The sequence below is a fragment of the Canis aureus genome, chromosome 4 (genome assembly GCF_053574225.1).
Source record: "Canis aureus isolate CA01 chromosome 4, VMU_Caureus_v.1.0, whole genome shotgun sequence".
Taxonomy (NCBI): domain Eukaryota; kingdom Metazoa; phylum Chordata; class Mammalia; order Carnivora; family Canidae; genus Canis; species Canis aureus.
The window spans coordinates 54,410,164-54,428,352 of NC_135614.1; the positions used below are offsets into that span (position 1 = coordinate 54,410,164).

At 38.1% G+C, this 18,189-nt stretch overlaps 2 protein-coding genes across 8 annotated transcripts in view; one reads left to right on the forward strand and one right to left on the reverse strand.

Annotated features, from left to right (window-relative positions):
- Positions 1–13,220: 13,220 nt before the first annotated feature.
- LOC144312737 (uncharacterized) lies at positions 13,221–16,992 on the reverse strand. Of its 4 annotated transcripts, XR_013378323.1 has the most exons (5): positions 16,849–16,992; positions 15,565–15,672; positions 14,783–15,103; positions 13,591–13,669; positions 13,221–13,379 (listed from the first exon to the last, which is right to left on the reverse strand). XR_013378323.1 is itself a non-coding variant. In XM_077895719.1 (4 exons), exons 1-3 carry the CDS (start codon positions 16,864–16,866, stop codon positions 14,831–14,833), a joined length of 399 nt encoding a protein of 132 aa, XP_077751845.1. In that variant the 5' UTR covers positions 16,867–16,992; the 3' UTR covers positions 13,223–13,379; positions 14,783–14,830. The 4 variants fall into 4 exon arrangements, 3 of the variants coding, with proteins under 3 accessions (XP_077751845.1, XP_077751844.1, XP_077751843.1); XM_077895719.1 differs by lacking the exon at positions 13,591–13,669 and having other exon boundaries at positions 13,223–13,379; XM_077895718.1 differs by lacking the exon at positions 13,221–13,379 and having other exon boundaries at positions 13,394–13,669.
- The window catches only part of SOX30 (SRY-box transcription factor 30), a 29,264-nt gene continuing 27,452 nt past the window's right edge, over positions 16,378–18,189 (forward strand). The window contains exon 1 of one of the 4 annotated variants that reach the window (XM_077895709.1): positions 16,378–17,726. In XM_077895709.1, coding sequence (XP_077751835.1) covers positions 16,697–17,726 — 1,030 coding nt within the window. In that variant the 5' untranslated portion in view covers positions 16,378–16,696. The remainder of the gene's footprint in view (positions 17,727–18,189) is intronic. The other 3 variants (XM_077895708.1, XM_077895706.1, XM_077895707.1) reach the window with 3 other exon arrangements.

Below are 18,189 nucleotides of genomic sequence, written 5' to 3' on the forward strand. Positions count from 1 at the left end.
ATTATAAGGTAATAAATTTGTGTTGTTTTAAGTCATTAAATTTATGGCTGTAACAGCAATAGAAAATTTATATAGAGACTTGCTCAGAGCAAAGCCAATACTCTGCTGGAACTGGAGAGAATAATGAACTCAATTATCTATACAGAAAGTCCAAAAAGGAAAAAAAAGCCCATCATCCCCCATAAACAATTAGTACTTGGTTCATTCTGTTTGTTCTAAGAAGTAGCACGTAGTGGCGATTATAACCTAAACTTTCTAAAATATAAGTTTAATACATTTCACAATTTTGTAAGTATAAAAAGTACCCTCTTTTCACCAATTACCATGGATATTTGGTTTTTGTTTGTATCAACTGCTTGGGCTGCTATAAAAAAATACTACAGGCTGGATGGCTTAAAAAACACATTTATTTTCTCACATTTCTGGAGGCTAAAAGTCCTAGATCAAGATCTGAAAAGGCCCATTCTTAGTAAGAGCTCCCTTTCTGACTTGTAGATGACTACCTTCTTGCTATGTCCCCATATGGCCTCTCCTAGGTGTGTTCTCAAAGAAGGTGGGGAAGAGGAGAGAGGTCTCTGGCATCTCTTCTCATAAAGACACTAATCCTACTGGATCAAGACCCCACCCTTATAGCCTCATTTAAACTTATTTACATCTGTAGAGACCCTATCTCCAAATACAGCTATACTGGGAGTTAAGGCTTCAGTATATGAATTTAGGGGGGAGTTACAAACATTCAGTCTATAATATTGTTTTAGTGGATTCATTTTATGTAATGTTCTTAAGGGACATTTTTGCAACCTTAGACAGTTTTGTTAATTAATTTAAAATTTCTGTTAAAAAAGTAAGTTGTATAAGGGAAGATAAATTGTTTGTTTTACTCCCTCTTATATTCCTAGTTTCTAGAACAGAGCTTAACATATTTTAGGGGTTCATTAAATATTTGCTGAATGAATAAATTAATTAATCAGTGAATGGAAACTCTCCTCTAGGCTTTCAGTTGGTAGATAATAGCAATCACAGAAAAGAACCAATCCCAGAACTTTCCATTTCTGGACAAGAATTTTTGGATCATTACTTAACCCTCAACAAGATTCAGATGGAAAGAGTCATTGCAGATAGATTTCTAAGATTTCTATCATTAAGTAAATAATACCTTCTGCTATGCCTTACATAATTTGTCCAAAAAAAATAAAAAAAAAAAACAACTACAGAAGTCCATATGTTATTTGACAATTACGGATGTCCTTTCATGAAAGATGAGAGCAAAAATCTATCAGGCCCATTAACAAATCAAAGGATAGCTTTCCGTGAATAGAAATTTACTGTGAGGGGGGGTCCAGATGTTGGATTTCACAGACAAAAACTTCAAAGAAAGTATTATAAATATGTTCAAAGAATTAAATATATGGTGATAACAAACAAATTGGAAATATTAACATGTAAAAGTTATCAAAAATTGAAATTTGAGAGTTGAAAAGTACAATTGAAGTGAAAATTTCACTAGATAAGATCAACATTAAAATTGAGATGGTAGAAGAAAGAATCAGTAAACTTGAAGACAGATCAGTAGAAATGATTCAATCCAAAGACTAGAGATAAAAAGGATAAAGGAAAATAAATAGAGCATCAGAGACTTTCAGGATAATAGTAAGAATTCCGACATGTGTTAATGGGAGTCCCTGAAGAAAAAGAGAAAGAAAATAAGTAGGAAAAATATTTGAAGAAATAATGGCTGAAACCTTTCCAGAATTGATTTAAGAGAAACAAAACAAACTTATAGATAGAGAATCTCAACAAACCCCAAATAAGATAAAAATAAAGAGAACCACACCTAAACTCATGATACCCAAACTCCCAAAAGCTAAGAACAAGGAAAAAATTATGAAAGCTTCAAAAGAACAATGACTCATTATGCATGGAGGGAGGGAATAAAAATATAACTACTGGCTAACTTCTCCTCAGAAACAAAAGAGGATACTGAATCTACAGATTCAAGGTGCTGAAAGAAAGAAATGGAAGAGATCAATTAGGAATTCTATATCCAATGAAACTAGTCTTCAAAGATGAAGGTAAAATATTTACATAGAAATAAAAACTGAAAAAAAAAAAAGAAATAAAAACTGAGAGAAGTTGTTGCTAGCAGACCTGTCTTCCAAGAAATATTAAAAGAAATTATGCTTGACAATAACTTGGATTTGCAGGGAGGAAAGAAGAGCATGGGAAATAAAAAACATGTAGGTAAATATAAAAGGCCATATAATTTTTCTTTCTTAATTTCTTTGAAAAATATGTTTGTTCAAGGCATGAATATATTGCTATTCAGTTTATAACATATATAGGTATGATATATATGATAATAATAGCATAAAGCAAAAAGGAGGAAATGGAGTTCTGGTGAAACATATTTTACCAGAATTAAATAAGTACTAACCTATCCTTGGGAAATCTATTAACCTAATCTTATACCTAAAGGAACTAGAAAAAGAACAACAAAACCTAAAACCAGCAAAAGGAAGGAAATAATAAAGATTGGAGCAGAAATAAGTGACACAGAAACTAAAGAAGCAGGACAGATCAATGAAACCAAGAGCTGGTTCTTTGAAAAGATCAACAAAATTAATAAACCTCTAGCCAGACTGAGAGAGAGAGAGAGAGAGAGAGAGAGAGAAAATTCAAAATTACAAATGAAAGGAGAAATAACCACCAACACCACATAAATGCAAACAATTGTAAGAGAATAGTATTAAAAACTATATGCCAAAAAATTGGACAACCTAGAAAAATGGATAAATTCTTAGAAACATATAACCTATCAAAACTGAAGCAGGAAGAAATAGAAAATAAGAACAGACCAATTACCAGCAAGGAGATTGAATCAGTAATCAAAAAACTCCCAACAAACAAAAGTCCAAAAAGTAGATGGCTTCACAAATGAATTCTACCAAATACTTAAAGAAGAATTAATACCTATTTTTCTTAAACTATTCCAAAAAAATGCAAGCAGCAGGAAAACTTCCAAATTCATTCTATGAGGGCAGCATTACCCAAAACTAAATTAAAAAAAAAAAAAGAACAGAGGCCAACATCTCTTACGAACATAGATGCAAAAATCCTCAACAAAATAATAGTAAACCAAATCCAAAAATTCACTTAAAAAATCATCACAATCAAGTGGGATTTATTCCTGGGATGCAAGAGTAGTTTGTAAATCAATTAACATGATACATCACTTCAATAAAAGGATAAAAATCATATGATCATTTCAATAGATGCAGAAAAAACATTTGACAAAGTACAACATTTATTCATATAAAAGCCCTCAACAAAGTAGGTTTAGAGGTAAAATTTCTCAACACAATAAAGGCCATATATGGGGCATCTGGGTGGCTTAGGGGTTGAGCATTGGCCTTTGGGTCAGGTCATGATCCAGGGGTCCTGGGATGAGTCCTGAATTGGGCTCGCCACAGAGAGCCTACTTCTCCCTCTGCCTATGTCTCTCTGTCTCTCATGAATAAATAAATAAAATATTAAAAAAAATAAAGGCCATATATGGAAATCCCACAGTAAACACCACACTCCATGGGGAAAAACAGAACTTTTCTAAAGACAGGAACAAGGCAAGGATATCCACTCTCACCACTTTTATTCAACATAGTACTGGAAGTCCTAGCCACAGCATTCAGAGAACAAAAAAGAAATAAAAGTCATCCAAATCAGGAAGGAAGAAGTAGAAACTCTCATTATTTGCCGATGACATGATGCTATATATAGAAAACACAAAGAACTCCACCAAAAAAAAAATACTAGAACTGATAAATGAATTTAGTCAAGTTGCAAGATAAAAAGAAATTGATGTGTAGAAAACTGTTATATATCTATACACTAATTATGAAGCAGTAGAAAGAGAAATTCAGAAAACAATCCCATTTACAACTATACCAAAAATAGTAAGATACCTAAAAATAAACCTAACCAAAGAGGCGAAAGACCTGTACTCTGAAAACTATAAAACATTGATGAAAGAAATTGAAGAAGACACAAAGAAATGGAAAGACATGTTCATGGACTAGAAGACAAATATTGTTAAAATGTCTTTACTACCCAATGTAATCTATATATTCAATGCAATCTCTACCAAAATACCAAAAGGATTTTTCACAGAACTAGAACAAATAATCCTAAAATTTGTATGGAAATACAAAAGGCCCTGAAATGCCAGAGCAATCTTTTTTTTTTCTTTTAAAGATTTTATTTATTTATTCATGAGAGACAGAGAGAGAGAGAGGCAGAGACACATGCAGAGGGAGAAGCAGGCTCCCTTCAGGGAGCTCGTTGTGGGACTCAATCCCAGGACCCCAGGATCATGCCTTGAGCTGAAGGCAGATGCTCAGCTGCTGAGCCACCCAGGAATCCCCAGAGCAATCTTTAAAAAAGCAAACCTGGAGGCATCACAATTCTGAATTTCAAGTTATGTTACAAAGCTGTAGTAACCAAAACAGTATGATACTGGCACAAAAATAGAAACATAGATCAATAGAACAGAATAGAAAACCCAGAAATCAGCCCACAATTATATGGTTAATTAATCTTCAACAAAGAAGGAAAGACTATCCAATGAGGTAAAGATAGTCTCTTCAACAAATAGTCTTGGGAAAACTGTCCAGCTACTGCAAAAGAATGAAACTGGACTACTTTCTTATACCAAAATGGATTAAATAAATGGATTAATAAACCCAAAATGGATTAAAGATCTAGATGTGAGACCTGAAGTCATAAAAATCCTAGAAGAGAGCACAGGCAATACTGTCTCTGACACTGACCATAGCAAACATTTTTCTACATATGTCTTCTGAGGCAAGAGAAAGAAAAGCAAAAATAAACTATTGAGACTACATCAAAATAAAAATTTCCTGCACATTTAAGGAAACAATCAACAAGACAAAAAGGCAACCTACTGAATGGGAGAAGATACTTACAGATGATATATCCAAAAAAAGGTTAGTATCCAAAATATATAAAGGACTTATACAACTCAACAGCCAAAATCCCCCAAATAATCCAATTTAAAAAGGGTCAGAGGCATGAATATTCATTTCTCGAAAGAAGACATAGAGATGGCCAACAGATACATGAAAAGATGCTCAACATCACCGATCCTCAGGGAAATGCAAATCAAAACTACAATTAAATATCACCTCAACCTGTTGGAATGGCTAACATAAAAAGCTCCAGAAACAATAAATGTTGCCAAGGATGTGGAGAAAAAGAAACCTTCTTGCACTATTAGTGGGAATGCAAACTGGTGCAGCCACTGTGGAAACAGCATGGAGATTCCTCAAAAAGTTAAAAATAGAACCACCCTACTATCCAGTAATTGCACTACCGAGTGTTTACCTAAATAAATAAAAACACTAATTCAAAGGGATACATGCACCTCTATGTTTATTGCAGCATTATTTACAATAGCCACATTATGGAAGCAGCCTGTGTCCATCAACAGATGAATGGATAAAGGAGATGTGAGATAGGTATTATTCAGCCATAGGAAAGAATGAAATCTTACATTTGTAACAAGAATGAGGCTAGAAAGCTAACTAATAGGAAAGTGATTGGATGGGAAGAGGTATATCAAGGAAACACTAACCACAAGAAAGCTGGAGAGGCTGTATTAAAATAGACTTTAAAAAAATCGCTAGAGACAGAGAGGAACATTTCATAATGACAACAGGGCAAATTTATCAAAAAGATATCGCAATTCCAAATAAACTTGCATCTAACAAGAGAAACCCAAGAGGCCAAAATTTTTAGCTTTGAAAGGAGAAAACAGACTATTCAGTAATTACAGTTGGATATTTCAACATTTCTCTCTCACTGATAATATAACTAGACAGCAAATCACAAAGGATATAGAATACTTGAACAATACTATTAAACAACTAGAACACTCCACCCAACAACAGTAGAATATACATTCTTTTCCAGTACACATTAAAGATTCTCTAGAATATACCATATGCTAGGTGATAGGACAAGTGACAATACATTTATAAGGGTTGATATCATACAAATATGTTCTCTGACCATAGTGGAATTATTTTAAGATTTATTTATTCATGAGAGACACACACAGAGAGAGAGGCAGAGACATACACAGAGGGAGAAGCAGGCTCCTCATAGGGAGCCCAATGTGGGACTTGATGCCGGATCCTGGGATCACACCTGTGCCTCAGGCAGACACTCGGCTGCTGAGCCACCCAGGTGTCCCACCATAGTGGAATGAAATTAGAAACCAATAATAGAAGCAAATCTGGAAAAGCTCTATATTGTTGGAAATTAAACAATATGCTTCTAAATAATTCATGAATCAAGAAGAAATCACAAGAGAAATTTAAAAATTTCTTCTTTTGGGGTGCAATCTTTTGGGTTTTCCACATAGAGTATCATGTCATCTCTGAAGAGTAAGAGTTTGACTACTTTGCTGATTTGGATCCTTTTATTTCTTTTTGTTGTCTGATTGCTGAGGCTAGGACTTCTAGTACTATGTTGAACAACACTGGTGAGAGCGGACATCCCTATTGTATTCCTCTCATTAGGGGAAAAGCTTTGTTTTTCCCCATTGAGAATAATATTCACTGTGGGCTCCTTGTATATAGCTTTTATGATATTGAGGTATGTTCCCTTTATCCCTACACTTTGGGGAGTTTTAATCAAGAAAGGATACTGTACTTTGTCAAATGCTTTTCCTGCATCTACTAAGAGGATCATATAGTTCTTGCCCTTTCTTTTATTAATGTAGTGTGTATCACATCAATTGATTTGTGGATGTTGAACCACTCTTGCAGCCCAGAAATAAATCCCATTTGGTCATGGTAAATAATGCTTTTAATGTACTGTTGGATCCTATTAGCTAGTAGATACTAGCCAATCTTGGTGAAAATTTTTACATCCATGTTCATCAGGGATATTGGTCTGTAATTCTCCTTTTTGGTCTTGCCTTGGGATCAAGGTAATGCTGGCCTCATAGAAAGTCTGGAAGTTTTCCTTCCATTTACATTTTCTGAAACAGCTTTACAAGAATATATATTAATTATTTTAAAAAATATTTGGTAGAATACCCCTGGGAAGACACAGGTCCCTCCACTGTTATTTGTTGGGAGATTTTTGATGACTGCTTCCATTTCTTTGCTGGTTAGGGTCTGACAGGTTTTCTATTTCTTCCTTTCTTGGTTTTGGAAGTTTATACAATTCTAGGAATGCATCCATTTCTTCTAGATTGCCTAATTTGTTGGCATATAGTTGCTCATAATATGGTCTTATAATTGTGTTTCTTCAGTGTTGGTTCTGATCTCTTCTCTTTCATTCATGATTTTATTTATTTGGGTCCTTCCTTTCTCTTTTCTTTTTGATAAGTCTGGCCAGGGGGTTTATTGATCTTATTAACTCTTTCAAAGATCCAACTCCGAGTGAAATAAGTCAATCAGAGAAAGACAAACATTATATGGTCTCATTCATTTGGGGGATATAGGTAATAGTGAAAGGGAACAAAGGGGAAAGGAGAAAAAATAAGTGGGAAATATCAGAAAGGGAGACAGAACATGGAAGACTCCTAACTCTGAGAAACAAAATAGGGGTGGTGGAAGGGGAAGAGGGCGGGGGGTGGGAGTGACTGAGTGGCGGGCACTGAGATGGGCACTTGACGGGATGAGCGCTGGGTGTTATTCTGTATGTTGGCAAATTGAACACCAATAAAAAATAAATTTATTATTAAAAAAAAAAAAACAAAGATCCAGCTCCTAGTTTTGTTGATCTGTTCTACCATTCTTCTGGTTTCTATTTCACTGATTTCTGCTCAAATCTTTATTAATTCTTTTTCTCTTATGGGTTTAGGTTTTATTTGCTGTTCTTTCTCCAGTTCCTTTAGGTATACGGTTAAGTTGTGTATTTGGTTGTATATTTGAGACCTTGTTTCTTAAAAAAGGCTTGTATTGCTATATACTTCTCTCTTAGGACTGCCTTTGCTGCATCACGAAGGTCTCAAACAGTTGTGTTTTCATTTTCACTAGTTTCCATGAATTTTTAAAATTCTTCTTTAATTTCCTGGGTGACTCATCCATTCCTTAGGAGGATGCTCTTTAACCTCCGTGTATGTGAGTTCTTTCCAAATTCCCTCCTATGACTGAGCTCTAGTTTCAAAGCATTATGGTCTAAAAACATGCAGAGAATGATCCCAATCTTTTGGTACTGGTTGAGACCTGATTTATGATCCAGTATGTAATCTCTTCTGGAGAATGTTTCATGTGCACTTGAGAAGAATGTGTATTGTGTTGCTTTAGGATGGAGGGCTCTGAATATACCTGTGAAGTCCATCTGGTCCAGCGTGTCATTCAAAGCCCTTGTTTCCTTGCTGATCTTCTGCTTAGATTATTTGTCCATTGCAGTAAGTGGGGTGTGAAATTCCCTACTATTATTGTATATTAGCAATGTGCTGCTTTAATTTTGTTACTAGTTAGTTTATATAATTGGTTGCTCCGTATTAGGGCCATAAATGTTTACAATTGTTAGGTCTTATTGAATAGACCCTTTAATTATTATATAGTGTTCTTCCTCATCTCTTATTACAGTATTTGGGCTAGAACTCAAACAGGAATTCAGCAAAGTGGCAGGATACAAAATCAATGCGCAGAAACCAGTTGCGTTCTATACACTAACAATGAAATAGAAGAAAGAGAAAATAAGGAATCAATCTCATTTACAATTGTACCAAAAACCTAGGAATAAACCTAACCAAAGAGGCAAAATATCTGTACTCTGAAAACTACAGAACAGTCATGAAAGAAATTTAGAAAGGATAGGAAGAATATTGTTAAAATGTCTATGCTACCCAGAGCAATCTATACATTCAGTGCAATCCCTATCAAAATACCATCAACTTTTTTTACAGAGCTGGAACAAATAATTCTAAAATTCATATGGAACCAGAAAAGACCCTGAATAGCCAAAGGAATGTTGAAAACCAAAGCTGGTGGCATTACAATTCCAGACTTTCAGTTCTACTACAAAGCTGTAATCACCAAGTGCAGTACTGGCATAAAAACAGACACATCAATGGAACAGAATAGAGAACCTAGGAATGGACCCTCAACTCTATGGTCAGTCAACTAATTTTCAACAACAGAAAAGAATATCCAATGGAAAAAAGACAGTCTCTTCAACAAACGGTGTTGGGAAAGTTGGATAGTCACATGCAGAAGAATGAAACTGGACCACTGTCTTACACCATACACAAAAATAGACTCAAAATGGATGGAGACCTAAATGTGAGACAGGAATCCATCAAAATCCTAGAGAAGAACACAAGCAGCAATCTCTGTGACCTTGGCTGCAGAAACTCCATGCTAGACATGTCTCCAAAGAAAGAGAAACAAAGGCAAAAATGAACTATTGGGACTTCATCAAGATAAAAAGCTTTTGCACAGCAAGTGAAACAGTTGACAAAAAAAAAAAAAAAAAAAAGTTGACAGAATGGGAGAAGATATTGGCAAATGCCTTATCAGATAAAGGGCTAATACCCAAGATTTATAAAGAACTTATCAAACTCAACACTCAAAGAACAAATAATCCAATCAAGAAATGGGCAGAAGACACAGACATTTCCCCAAAGAAGACATACAAATGGCCAACAGTCACATGAAAAAATGCTCCACATCACTGGGCATTAGGGAAATACAAATCAAAACCACAGTGAGATACCACCTCACACCAGTCAGAATGGTTAAAATTAACAAGTTAGGAAATGACAGATGTTAGCAAGGATGCAGAGAAAGGGGAGCCCTCTTACACTCTTGGTGGGAATACAAGTTGACACAGTTACTCTGGAAAATAGTATGGAGGTTCCTCAAAAAGTTGAAAATAGAGTTATCCTATGACCCAGCAATTGCACTACTAGGGATTTGCCCCAAAGATACAAATGTAGAGATCCAAAGGGGCACCTGCACCCCAATGTTTATAGCAGCAATGTCCACAACAACCCAACTATGGAATGAGCCCAGATGTCCATCAAGAGATGAATAAAGAAGATCTGGTATATATATTACACTACGGAATATTACTCAACTAACAAAAAAAGGGAAATCTTGCCATTTGCAACAATGTGGATGGAACTGGAGGGTATTATGCTAAGCAAAATAAGTCAATCAGAGAAAGACAGTTATCATATGATCTCACTCATATGTGAAATTTAAGGATAAAACAGAGGGTCATAGGGGAAGGAAGAGAAAAATAAAAGAAGATGAAATTAGAGAGGGAAACAAACCATAAGAGACTCTTAAATCACAGGAAGCAAACTGAGGGTTGCTGGAAGGGAGTGGGATGGGGAAACGGGTTAACTGGGTGATGGACATTAAAGAGGGCACATGATAAAATGAGCACTGGGTATCATGTAAGACTGATAAATCACTGACTTCTACTTCTGAAACTAATAATACACTGTGTGTTAACTGAATTTAAATAAAAAATAAAAATATAATAAGCAAGAAAAGCATCTCTACTGGATGAACATAAAATCATGACATATTAAAACTAATAGGATATAGGTAAAGCAGTACACAAGAGGGAAATTCATAGCTTTAAAATGTTTGTATCAGGAAGGAAATGAGATTTAAAATCAATAACCTAAAAAAAAAAAAAAACAATTAACTAAGCTCTCAACTTAAGAAATTAGAAAAGAAGAGCAATTAAACCCAAAGTAAGTAAAAGGAAGGAAATAATAAAGATCTCAACAGAAATCAATGTTTTAAAAAAACAGCAAAACACTAGACACAATCAATAAAACTGATCGTTCTTTCAAAAGATCTACAGAATTGATAAAATGTTAGTAAAATGACCAAGAGAAAAAGAGAAAAGACAAATTACCAAAATTAGGAACGAGAGAGGAAATATTCTGCACCCTACAAAATTAAAAAGATTAAAAAGGAATATTATAAGCAATCTTATGCCAATAATTCGACAACTTAGTTGAAATGAACAAATTTGCAGACAGAAATGACAAAATTAACTCCAAATGAAATACAAAATCTGAATGGGCTAATATCAAGTAAAGACATTACTTAATTGAATTACTGAAAAATATAGGCAAGTTGAGGCCCAGATGGCTTTCTTTACTGATGAATTTGTTTTTTTTTTTTTTAGATCCATTTATTTATTTGAGAGAGAGGAAGAGAGAAAGTGAGTGTGCAGGGGGAGGAGCAGAAGAAGAGAAATCCTCAAGCAGACTCCCTGCTGAGCATGGAGCCCAACCTGATACCCAATCCCAGGAACCTGAGACATGACCTGAACTGAAATCAACAGCTAAACACCTAGTTGACTAAGCCACTCAGACATCCCTTTACTGGTGGATTTTATCAACATTTAAGGAATTATTAATAGCAATTACATAAAAACTCTTTAAAAAACAGAAGAGAACACTTTCCAGCTCATTTTACCCTGATACCAAAGCTGCACAGATATTAGAAAACTATAGACCAATACCTTTCATGAATATAAATGTTAAAATTCTTTTTTAAAAAGATTTTATTTATTTATTCATGAGAGAGAGAGAGAGAGGCGGAGACATAGTCGGAGGAAGAGGCAGGCTCCCTGTGAGAAGCCTGATATGGGACTCCATCCCAGGACCTCAGAATCGCGACCTGAGCCAAAGGCAGATGCTCAACCACTGAGCAACCCAGGTGCCCCAAATGTTAAAATCCTTAAAAAAATAGTGATTGTCTCCAGTAATGTATAAAAAGGATTATATATTATGACCAGGTAGGGTTTACCCAGATTAGCTTAACATCTAAATATCACTTAATGTAATGCATATATTAATAGGATAAAGCCAAAGTCAGCAATCTACAGCCCACAGACCAAATTTGGTATGTCTTTTGTCTCAGTAAATACAGTATTATTGGAATACAATTATGCCCATTCATTCACATGTTATCTATAATTGCTTTCATGCTATAAGAGCAAAATTGATTGATTGAAACAGAGATCGTGTAGCTCACAACACTAAAAATATCTACTATACGGTCCTTTTAAAAAATATTGCTGACGCCTGGAATAAAGAAGAAAGTCATATGATAATTTCAACAGATGTGGAAAATACATCTGACAAAATCCAACAAACATAATAAAGCTTTCAACAAATTAGGCCTAGAACGAAACTTTTTTAATTTCATAAAGGGCAGCTATATACAAAACCTACAACTAACACCATACTTAAAGATGAAAGACAATGCTTTCCCCCAATATTAGGTACAAAGCAAGGATGTCCACTCTTTCCACTTCTATTCAACATTGGACTGGAGCTTCTAGCCAGTGCAACAGGCAAGAAAATGTGAATATAATATCAATAAACAACCAATTAGAAATTAAGTTAAGAAAAATTTATATTCACAACAGTATACAAATATTCGGGACTAAATTTAACAAAAGAAGTGCAGACTATACATACCAAAAATTATAAGACATTGTCAAGAAAAATTAAAGACCAAAATCAATGCAGATATGCCTAAAGTCTGCAAATTGGAAGACTCAATGTTATTAAGATATCTATTTTCTCAAAACTGACCCAAAGATTCAATGGAATTCTTATGTAAATACCAATGGACTTTGCTGTGTAAATTGATAAGCTAATGCTGAAATTTACATAGAAATCCTAAAGACCAAAAACAGCTAATATGGTTTTTAAAAAGAACTAAGTTTGAGGACTTATTTGACCTAATTTCAAAATTTACCATAAATCTGTAGTAATCAAGACAGTGCAGTGTCACATTTATAGAGAAAAACCTTTTTAACTTTAGGTTAGGCAAAAATTTCTTCGATATGATGACAGGCATATTGCTAAATTAGACTCCATCAAAGTTTAAAACTTGCTCTTCAAAAGACACCATTAAGAATGAAAAATAAGAAGAATGAAAAGAAGTCACAGACTGGAAGAAAATATTTGCAAACATACATCTAATAAAGAACCTGCATCCAGAACATATTAAGAAACCCTGAAAAAGAATCCCTAAAAAATCAAAATTAAGAAAACCAACAACCAAATCTAAGAAAATGGGCGAAAAGACTTTAATAGACAGTAGGCAATGAAAATATATGAATAGCAACTAAGCATATGAAAAAACACTGTCATTATTCATTGTGAAAATGTAATTTTATTAAAGATTATATTTATTTATTTGAGAAAGAGAACACAAGAGAGCAGAAAGCAATCACAAGTGGGGGGAGGGCAGAAGAAGAAGCAGACTGAGCAGGAAGCCCCATGAGGGGTTCAATCCCAGGATCTGAGGATCCTGAACCAAAGGCAGATGCTTCATCAGCTGAGCCCCCCAGGCAACCTGTGAAATTGTCATTTTAAATCACAATTATTTACTGCTATGTATACTACATACCCACTTGAATGGCTAAGATTTAAATGACTTATGATACCAAATGTTGGAGAAGAAGCAGAGAAGCTGGGATCCTTATATATTGTGAGTGGAAATGTAAAATAGTACCTATTTTGCAAAGTAGTCTGACAGTTTTTAAAAATGTTATACATATACTTACCATATAACCTAGTAATTCTGTTCCTAGGTACCACAAATATTTGTATATGAGTGGACATGATATTCATAGCAGCTAAAATCTAGAAATAATCCAAAAACCCATCAGCAAGAAAGTAGATAAACAAGATGAGTGAAAGACATCTTACAACAGAATAACTATATACAATTTGGTACTTCCATACAACGGAATACAACTCTGTAATAAAAAAGGAATGAATTACTAATACATTCAACTTGGATGAGCTTCAAAAATAGTATGCTATGTTAAAGAAGCTAACAGTTAAGTTTACATATGATTCTGTTTAAATGAAATTTCTAGAAAAGGGAAAATTAGAGACAAAAGCACCTGGGGTTGGAGGTGGGGGCAGAGTTTTACTGCAAACAGAAACATGAGTGTTTTGGGTTTCATTTCTGAACTTTTTTGAGTTGATGGAAATGTTCTCAAATGAGACTGTAGTGATGGTTACACAACTTTATAAATTTATTAACACTCGTCAAATTGTACATTTAACTGTAAACTTATGATATAGAAATCAAAACTCAATGAAGTTACTTTCTGTTTAAAAACAAAAAGAAAAAAGAAAAAATAAATAAAAACAAAAAGATTGCTCTTTGCTTAAAATACACTCGCCATATACTATTTGTATTGCTGTTACACAGGAGTGTCCTATCACTTTTTAAAATTACTAATTCAGATTGGAATATGAAGTGTTCCTGCACAAAATCAATACTGACTTGATTCATTTCTCTGCCTCTTCTATCATTCCTGTGCACATACTTGGCTCTATAGTTCAACCCTAGCTCAGCAATTTTCAAAGTGTGGTTCAGAGACCAATTCTTTCTGAAAGCCTGCTAGGTTATTACTTTTTCCATAATAATTCTAAGACAATATTTGCCTTTTTCACTTTATTCTTTTATGAATGCACAGTAAGACTTTGCATATGACATATGAATCACAACAGATTGCATGAAGCAGACATGAGAATCCAACTGTTTTTTTTTTTTTTTTTTTTTTTTAACTAAGCCAGACAGATTTACAAAACCACTTGTCTGGTTTTAGGGAAAATATAGTTTTAGCATAAAAGTGTGTCATAGTAATATGTAATGGGTTTATTATTGATATTTTAAATGAATTGATAACTATTTTTAAAGTCCTCAGTTTTTATGGCAAATATTTATAGATAAAATCATACCGATAGATAAAAGAACAAAATTGGATAAATAAAAGCTTTTTGGAATCTTCAGTCATTTTGGTGGATGTAAAGGGTTCTGAGATAATGAAGTTTGAGAATCACTGCCCTTGTCCACCTGCCAGGTATAAGAATTCCTGTTTGCCACATCTGACAACAAGGGATTAGAGAACTGGGCAGATCTTCTTTGAAAGCTAACTTTGTCTTGGTTGCAAAAATCATCTGCTTCAAGATGAACCTATAGGTTTTAGTCAGGTCATCATTTAGAAATGTAGCAACTGTTAATCCAGATTTTTCTTTTTCTTGATGGAAATACGCAGAGTCCTAGAAAAGGAGAAACATAGTCATGGAAAGGACCTGAAGCAGCACCTAGCATAAGAATAAGCCCTTAAAATAGGTAGTAATTACTATGTTATTATTAGACTACAGCAGTTCTTATTTATCTAACACGTATTTATTAAATGCCTACTATAAGCCAGGCTCTATGGGTCAGCATTGAGGATTCAATAACGAGGAAAACACTGCCTGTCCTCAAGGAGTTTATAGTCAAGGAATGAAGTCAGGAGAGTAATGACATAAAGAAATACATAATTGGGGGGCACCTGGGTGGCTCAGTGATTGAGCATCTGCCTTCAGCTCAGATCGTGATCCTGGGGTCCTGGGATCCAGTCCCACGTTGGGCTTCCGCGTTGGGCTCCCAGGACGGAGCCTGCTTCTCCCTCTGCCTATGTCTCTGCCTCCTTCTTTGTGTCTCTCACGAATAAATAAAAATAAGACATACTTACGAATTGTGGAAGAGTTTTAAAAGAAGTGATGGACATCCAAGTGCATAAAGGAGATCTGACGTGATTTTCAGAATCAGACAAGATTTCTCCGAGGAAGTGACGGCTGAACTGCAAGTTGAAAAATAAGCAGGAAGAGGCAAGGAGACACAAGGGAGAAACAACATTCAAAGCCCCTTCAGGTAGAATGATGAAAGGCCAGTGTGGCTGGAGTCCACAGCGCCTGAGACATTTGGGGCTTTAATATGCTTTGCAGGTATATTAGACCTTTATCATGCGGTCAGCGGGGAGCCATGGGACTATTTAGGAGAATGCGGTGAGACAGAACCAGATTTTCACTTTTAAAAAGATCTCTGGCAGCTGGAACATAGAGGAACAAGGGTGAAAAACGGAGACTATCCACACAGCGATGGCTGTATCCAGGTGGAAGGTGATGGAGGCTTAGAACAGAGTAATGGCGGCGGAGCCCAAAGAAGCAAATGAGTGTGGGATGTTCTTTTTGCAAGTAAGTGATTAATTGTAAGTTCAACTAGTACAGTCACTGTACTAAAGGGGAGCTGCAAAATCTGCCCCCCCCCCCGCCCCCCAGGCACAGATCCCAAACCCCAACGTGATGCCCGGGGCCCTTTGCTGTATTCAGGCCGGGCAAGTCGCACGTACACGGCCTGGTGCCCCACCCTGCGTAAGGGGCTCACCCGACTTTATCCCCTGGAGGTCAGCGGAGTGGAACCGGGCCGTTTCCTGGCAACACCATTGTCGGGCTCCCCGGGCGGGGGAGGGGTAACTAAGGACAACGGCCGGCTGAGAACTCCGGAAGAGACGCCAAGTCAGACGGGGAAAATGGGCAGCACGTGGCACAGCGCAGGCCGCCGCGGGTGATTCGAGGGCTCAGCACGCGGCCGGAGCGGAGGGCGGGAGGGGCCGGAGAATGCGCCTGTGATTGGACAGCCGAGGGAACAGCGGCCCCTGTGATTGGACGAGGCCGGGCCCCAGGGCCGCTTCTGGCAGCGCGTAGGGTTCTGGGTAGCAAGGCCCTTGGAAGGGTCTTAACCGAAAGGGGGAGGGGGAAGGTCGCCAACAAACGGCTGAGCTCACAATCCGGGCCGGGGCCGGGCCGGGGCGTCCCCCTCCCCCCATGGAGAGGGCCAGGCCGGAGCCGCCGCCCCAGCCGCGCCAACTGCCGCGGACGACCCCGCCGCGCCCGCTCCGCCCTGCTCCTCCCCAGCCGCCGGTCGAGGGCGCCTCCTTCCGGGCTGCGGCCGCGGAGCTGCCGCCGTCGCCGCCTACCCCGTGCGCGGCCGCCATTGCGACCGTGGCCTCGTCGTGCGGGGAGGCCCAGGCGTCGGGGGTACAGCCCGCGGCACGGCGGCTGCTGCAGGTGAAGCCCGAGCAGGTGCTGCTGCTCCCGCCGGGGCCGCCGCTGGCTCAGGCCCGGGACGAAGGCGGCGTCCCCTCGCCCGCGCAGGCGCGGCTGCTGCAGCTGAGGCCCGAGCTGCTGCTGCTGCCGCCGCCGCCGCCGCCGCCCCCGCCCGCGTCCGACGGCGCCCCCTGCAGACCCGACTTGCACGCGGCGCAGCCCCGGGCCCTGCTCGTCAAGGCGGAGAAGCAGGAGCAGGGGCCCGGCTCGGAGCCGTCGCCGTCGGCGGGGACGCGGAGGCCTGCGGACGGGGGCCCTCGGGCCTCCAGGGCGGCCAAGCTGGAAGGCCCGGGGCCAGCTCTCGACGGCCGCCGGGGGGACCAGAAGAAGGGCAGGCTGGAGGCGGAGGCGGTCACGAGGGACGCGCCGAAAGGCGGGGAAGGCAAAAACCTGGCGGCCGTCAGAGAAGGGGTCATCAAAACGGAGGAGCCCGAGGGGCCCCGCGAGGACTGCAGACTGGGCGGGGAGCCCGCGTCCAATGGCCTGGTCCATGGCAGCAAGGAGGTCATCCTGGCCCAGCCGTCCAGCGCCTTTGGGCCCCACCAGCAGGATCTCAGGATCCCTCTGACTCTCCACGCGGTCCCCCCTGGGGCCCGGATCCAGTTTCAGGGACCTCCACCTTCAGAGCTGATACGGTTGACCAAGGTCCCCTTGACGCCAGTGCCTATTAAAATGCAATCTTTACTGGAGCCTTCTGTAAAAATTGAGACCAAAGATGTCCCGCTCACCGTGCTTCCCTCAGATGCAGGTATTAGACGGCAGGGGAATCTGGTTTTCACACTTCGTCGGTGTGGCCCCCTAGCTGATTTGTCAGCAGTTCAGAAGCCTAAACTATAAAAATAAAATCACGGAACTGATTCGTTACAGGGCAAAGTCTGCACAGGTATCACTTCCAATTGACTTGTACATATACCAGTAAAGTACACTAACATGTTCCAAGATTCCCAGGCATTTTTAAGAAAATCTGTTCTAAGGCCCAGTGAATGATGAGATTTAGAGGTGACCAATGTTTATACACAAAGTCGAAGTTTCCTCACTAGGTCACACAGCTATCTCAGCCGTCAGTTTCTATGCTGCACTTTGTAATAGTGTATTATGGTACTATTAGATATAGTGTACTAGAAGACACTATTATAGTAGATCAATGTTTTTTATAGGCATCAAGAAAACCTCAAATGGTGCTTAGTGAAAAAATTCATAATCAAAAGTTT

Coding starts and splice junctions, on each gene's coding strand:
- LOC144312737 (XM_077895719.1), bottom strand. Junction 15,104..15,564: donor TTAAAACTCTTCCACAATTC/GTAAGTATGTCT, acceptor CTCCTTTTCTAG/GACTCTGCGTATTTCCATCA.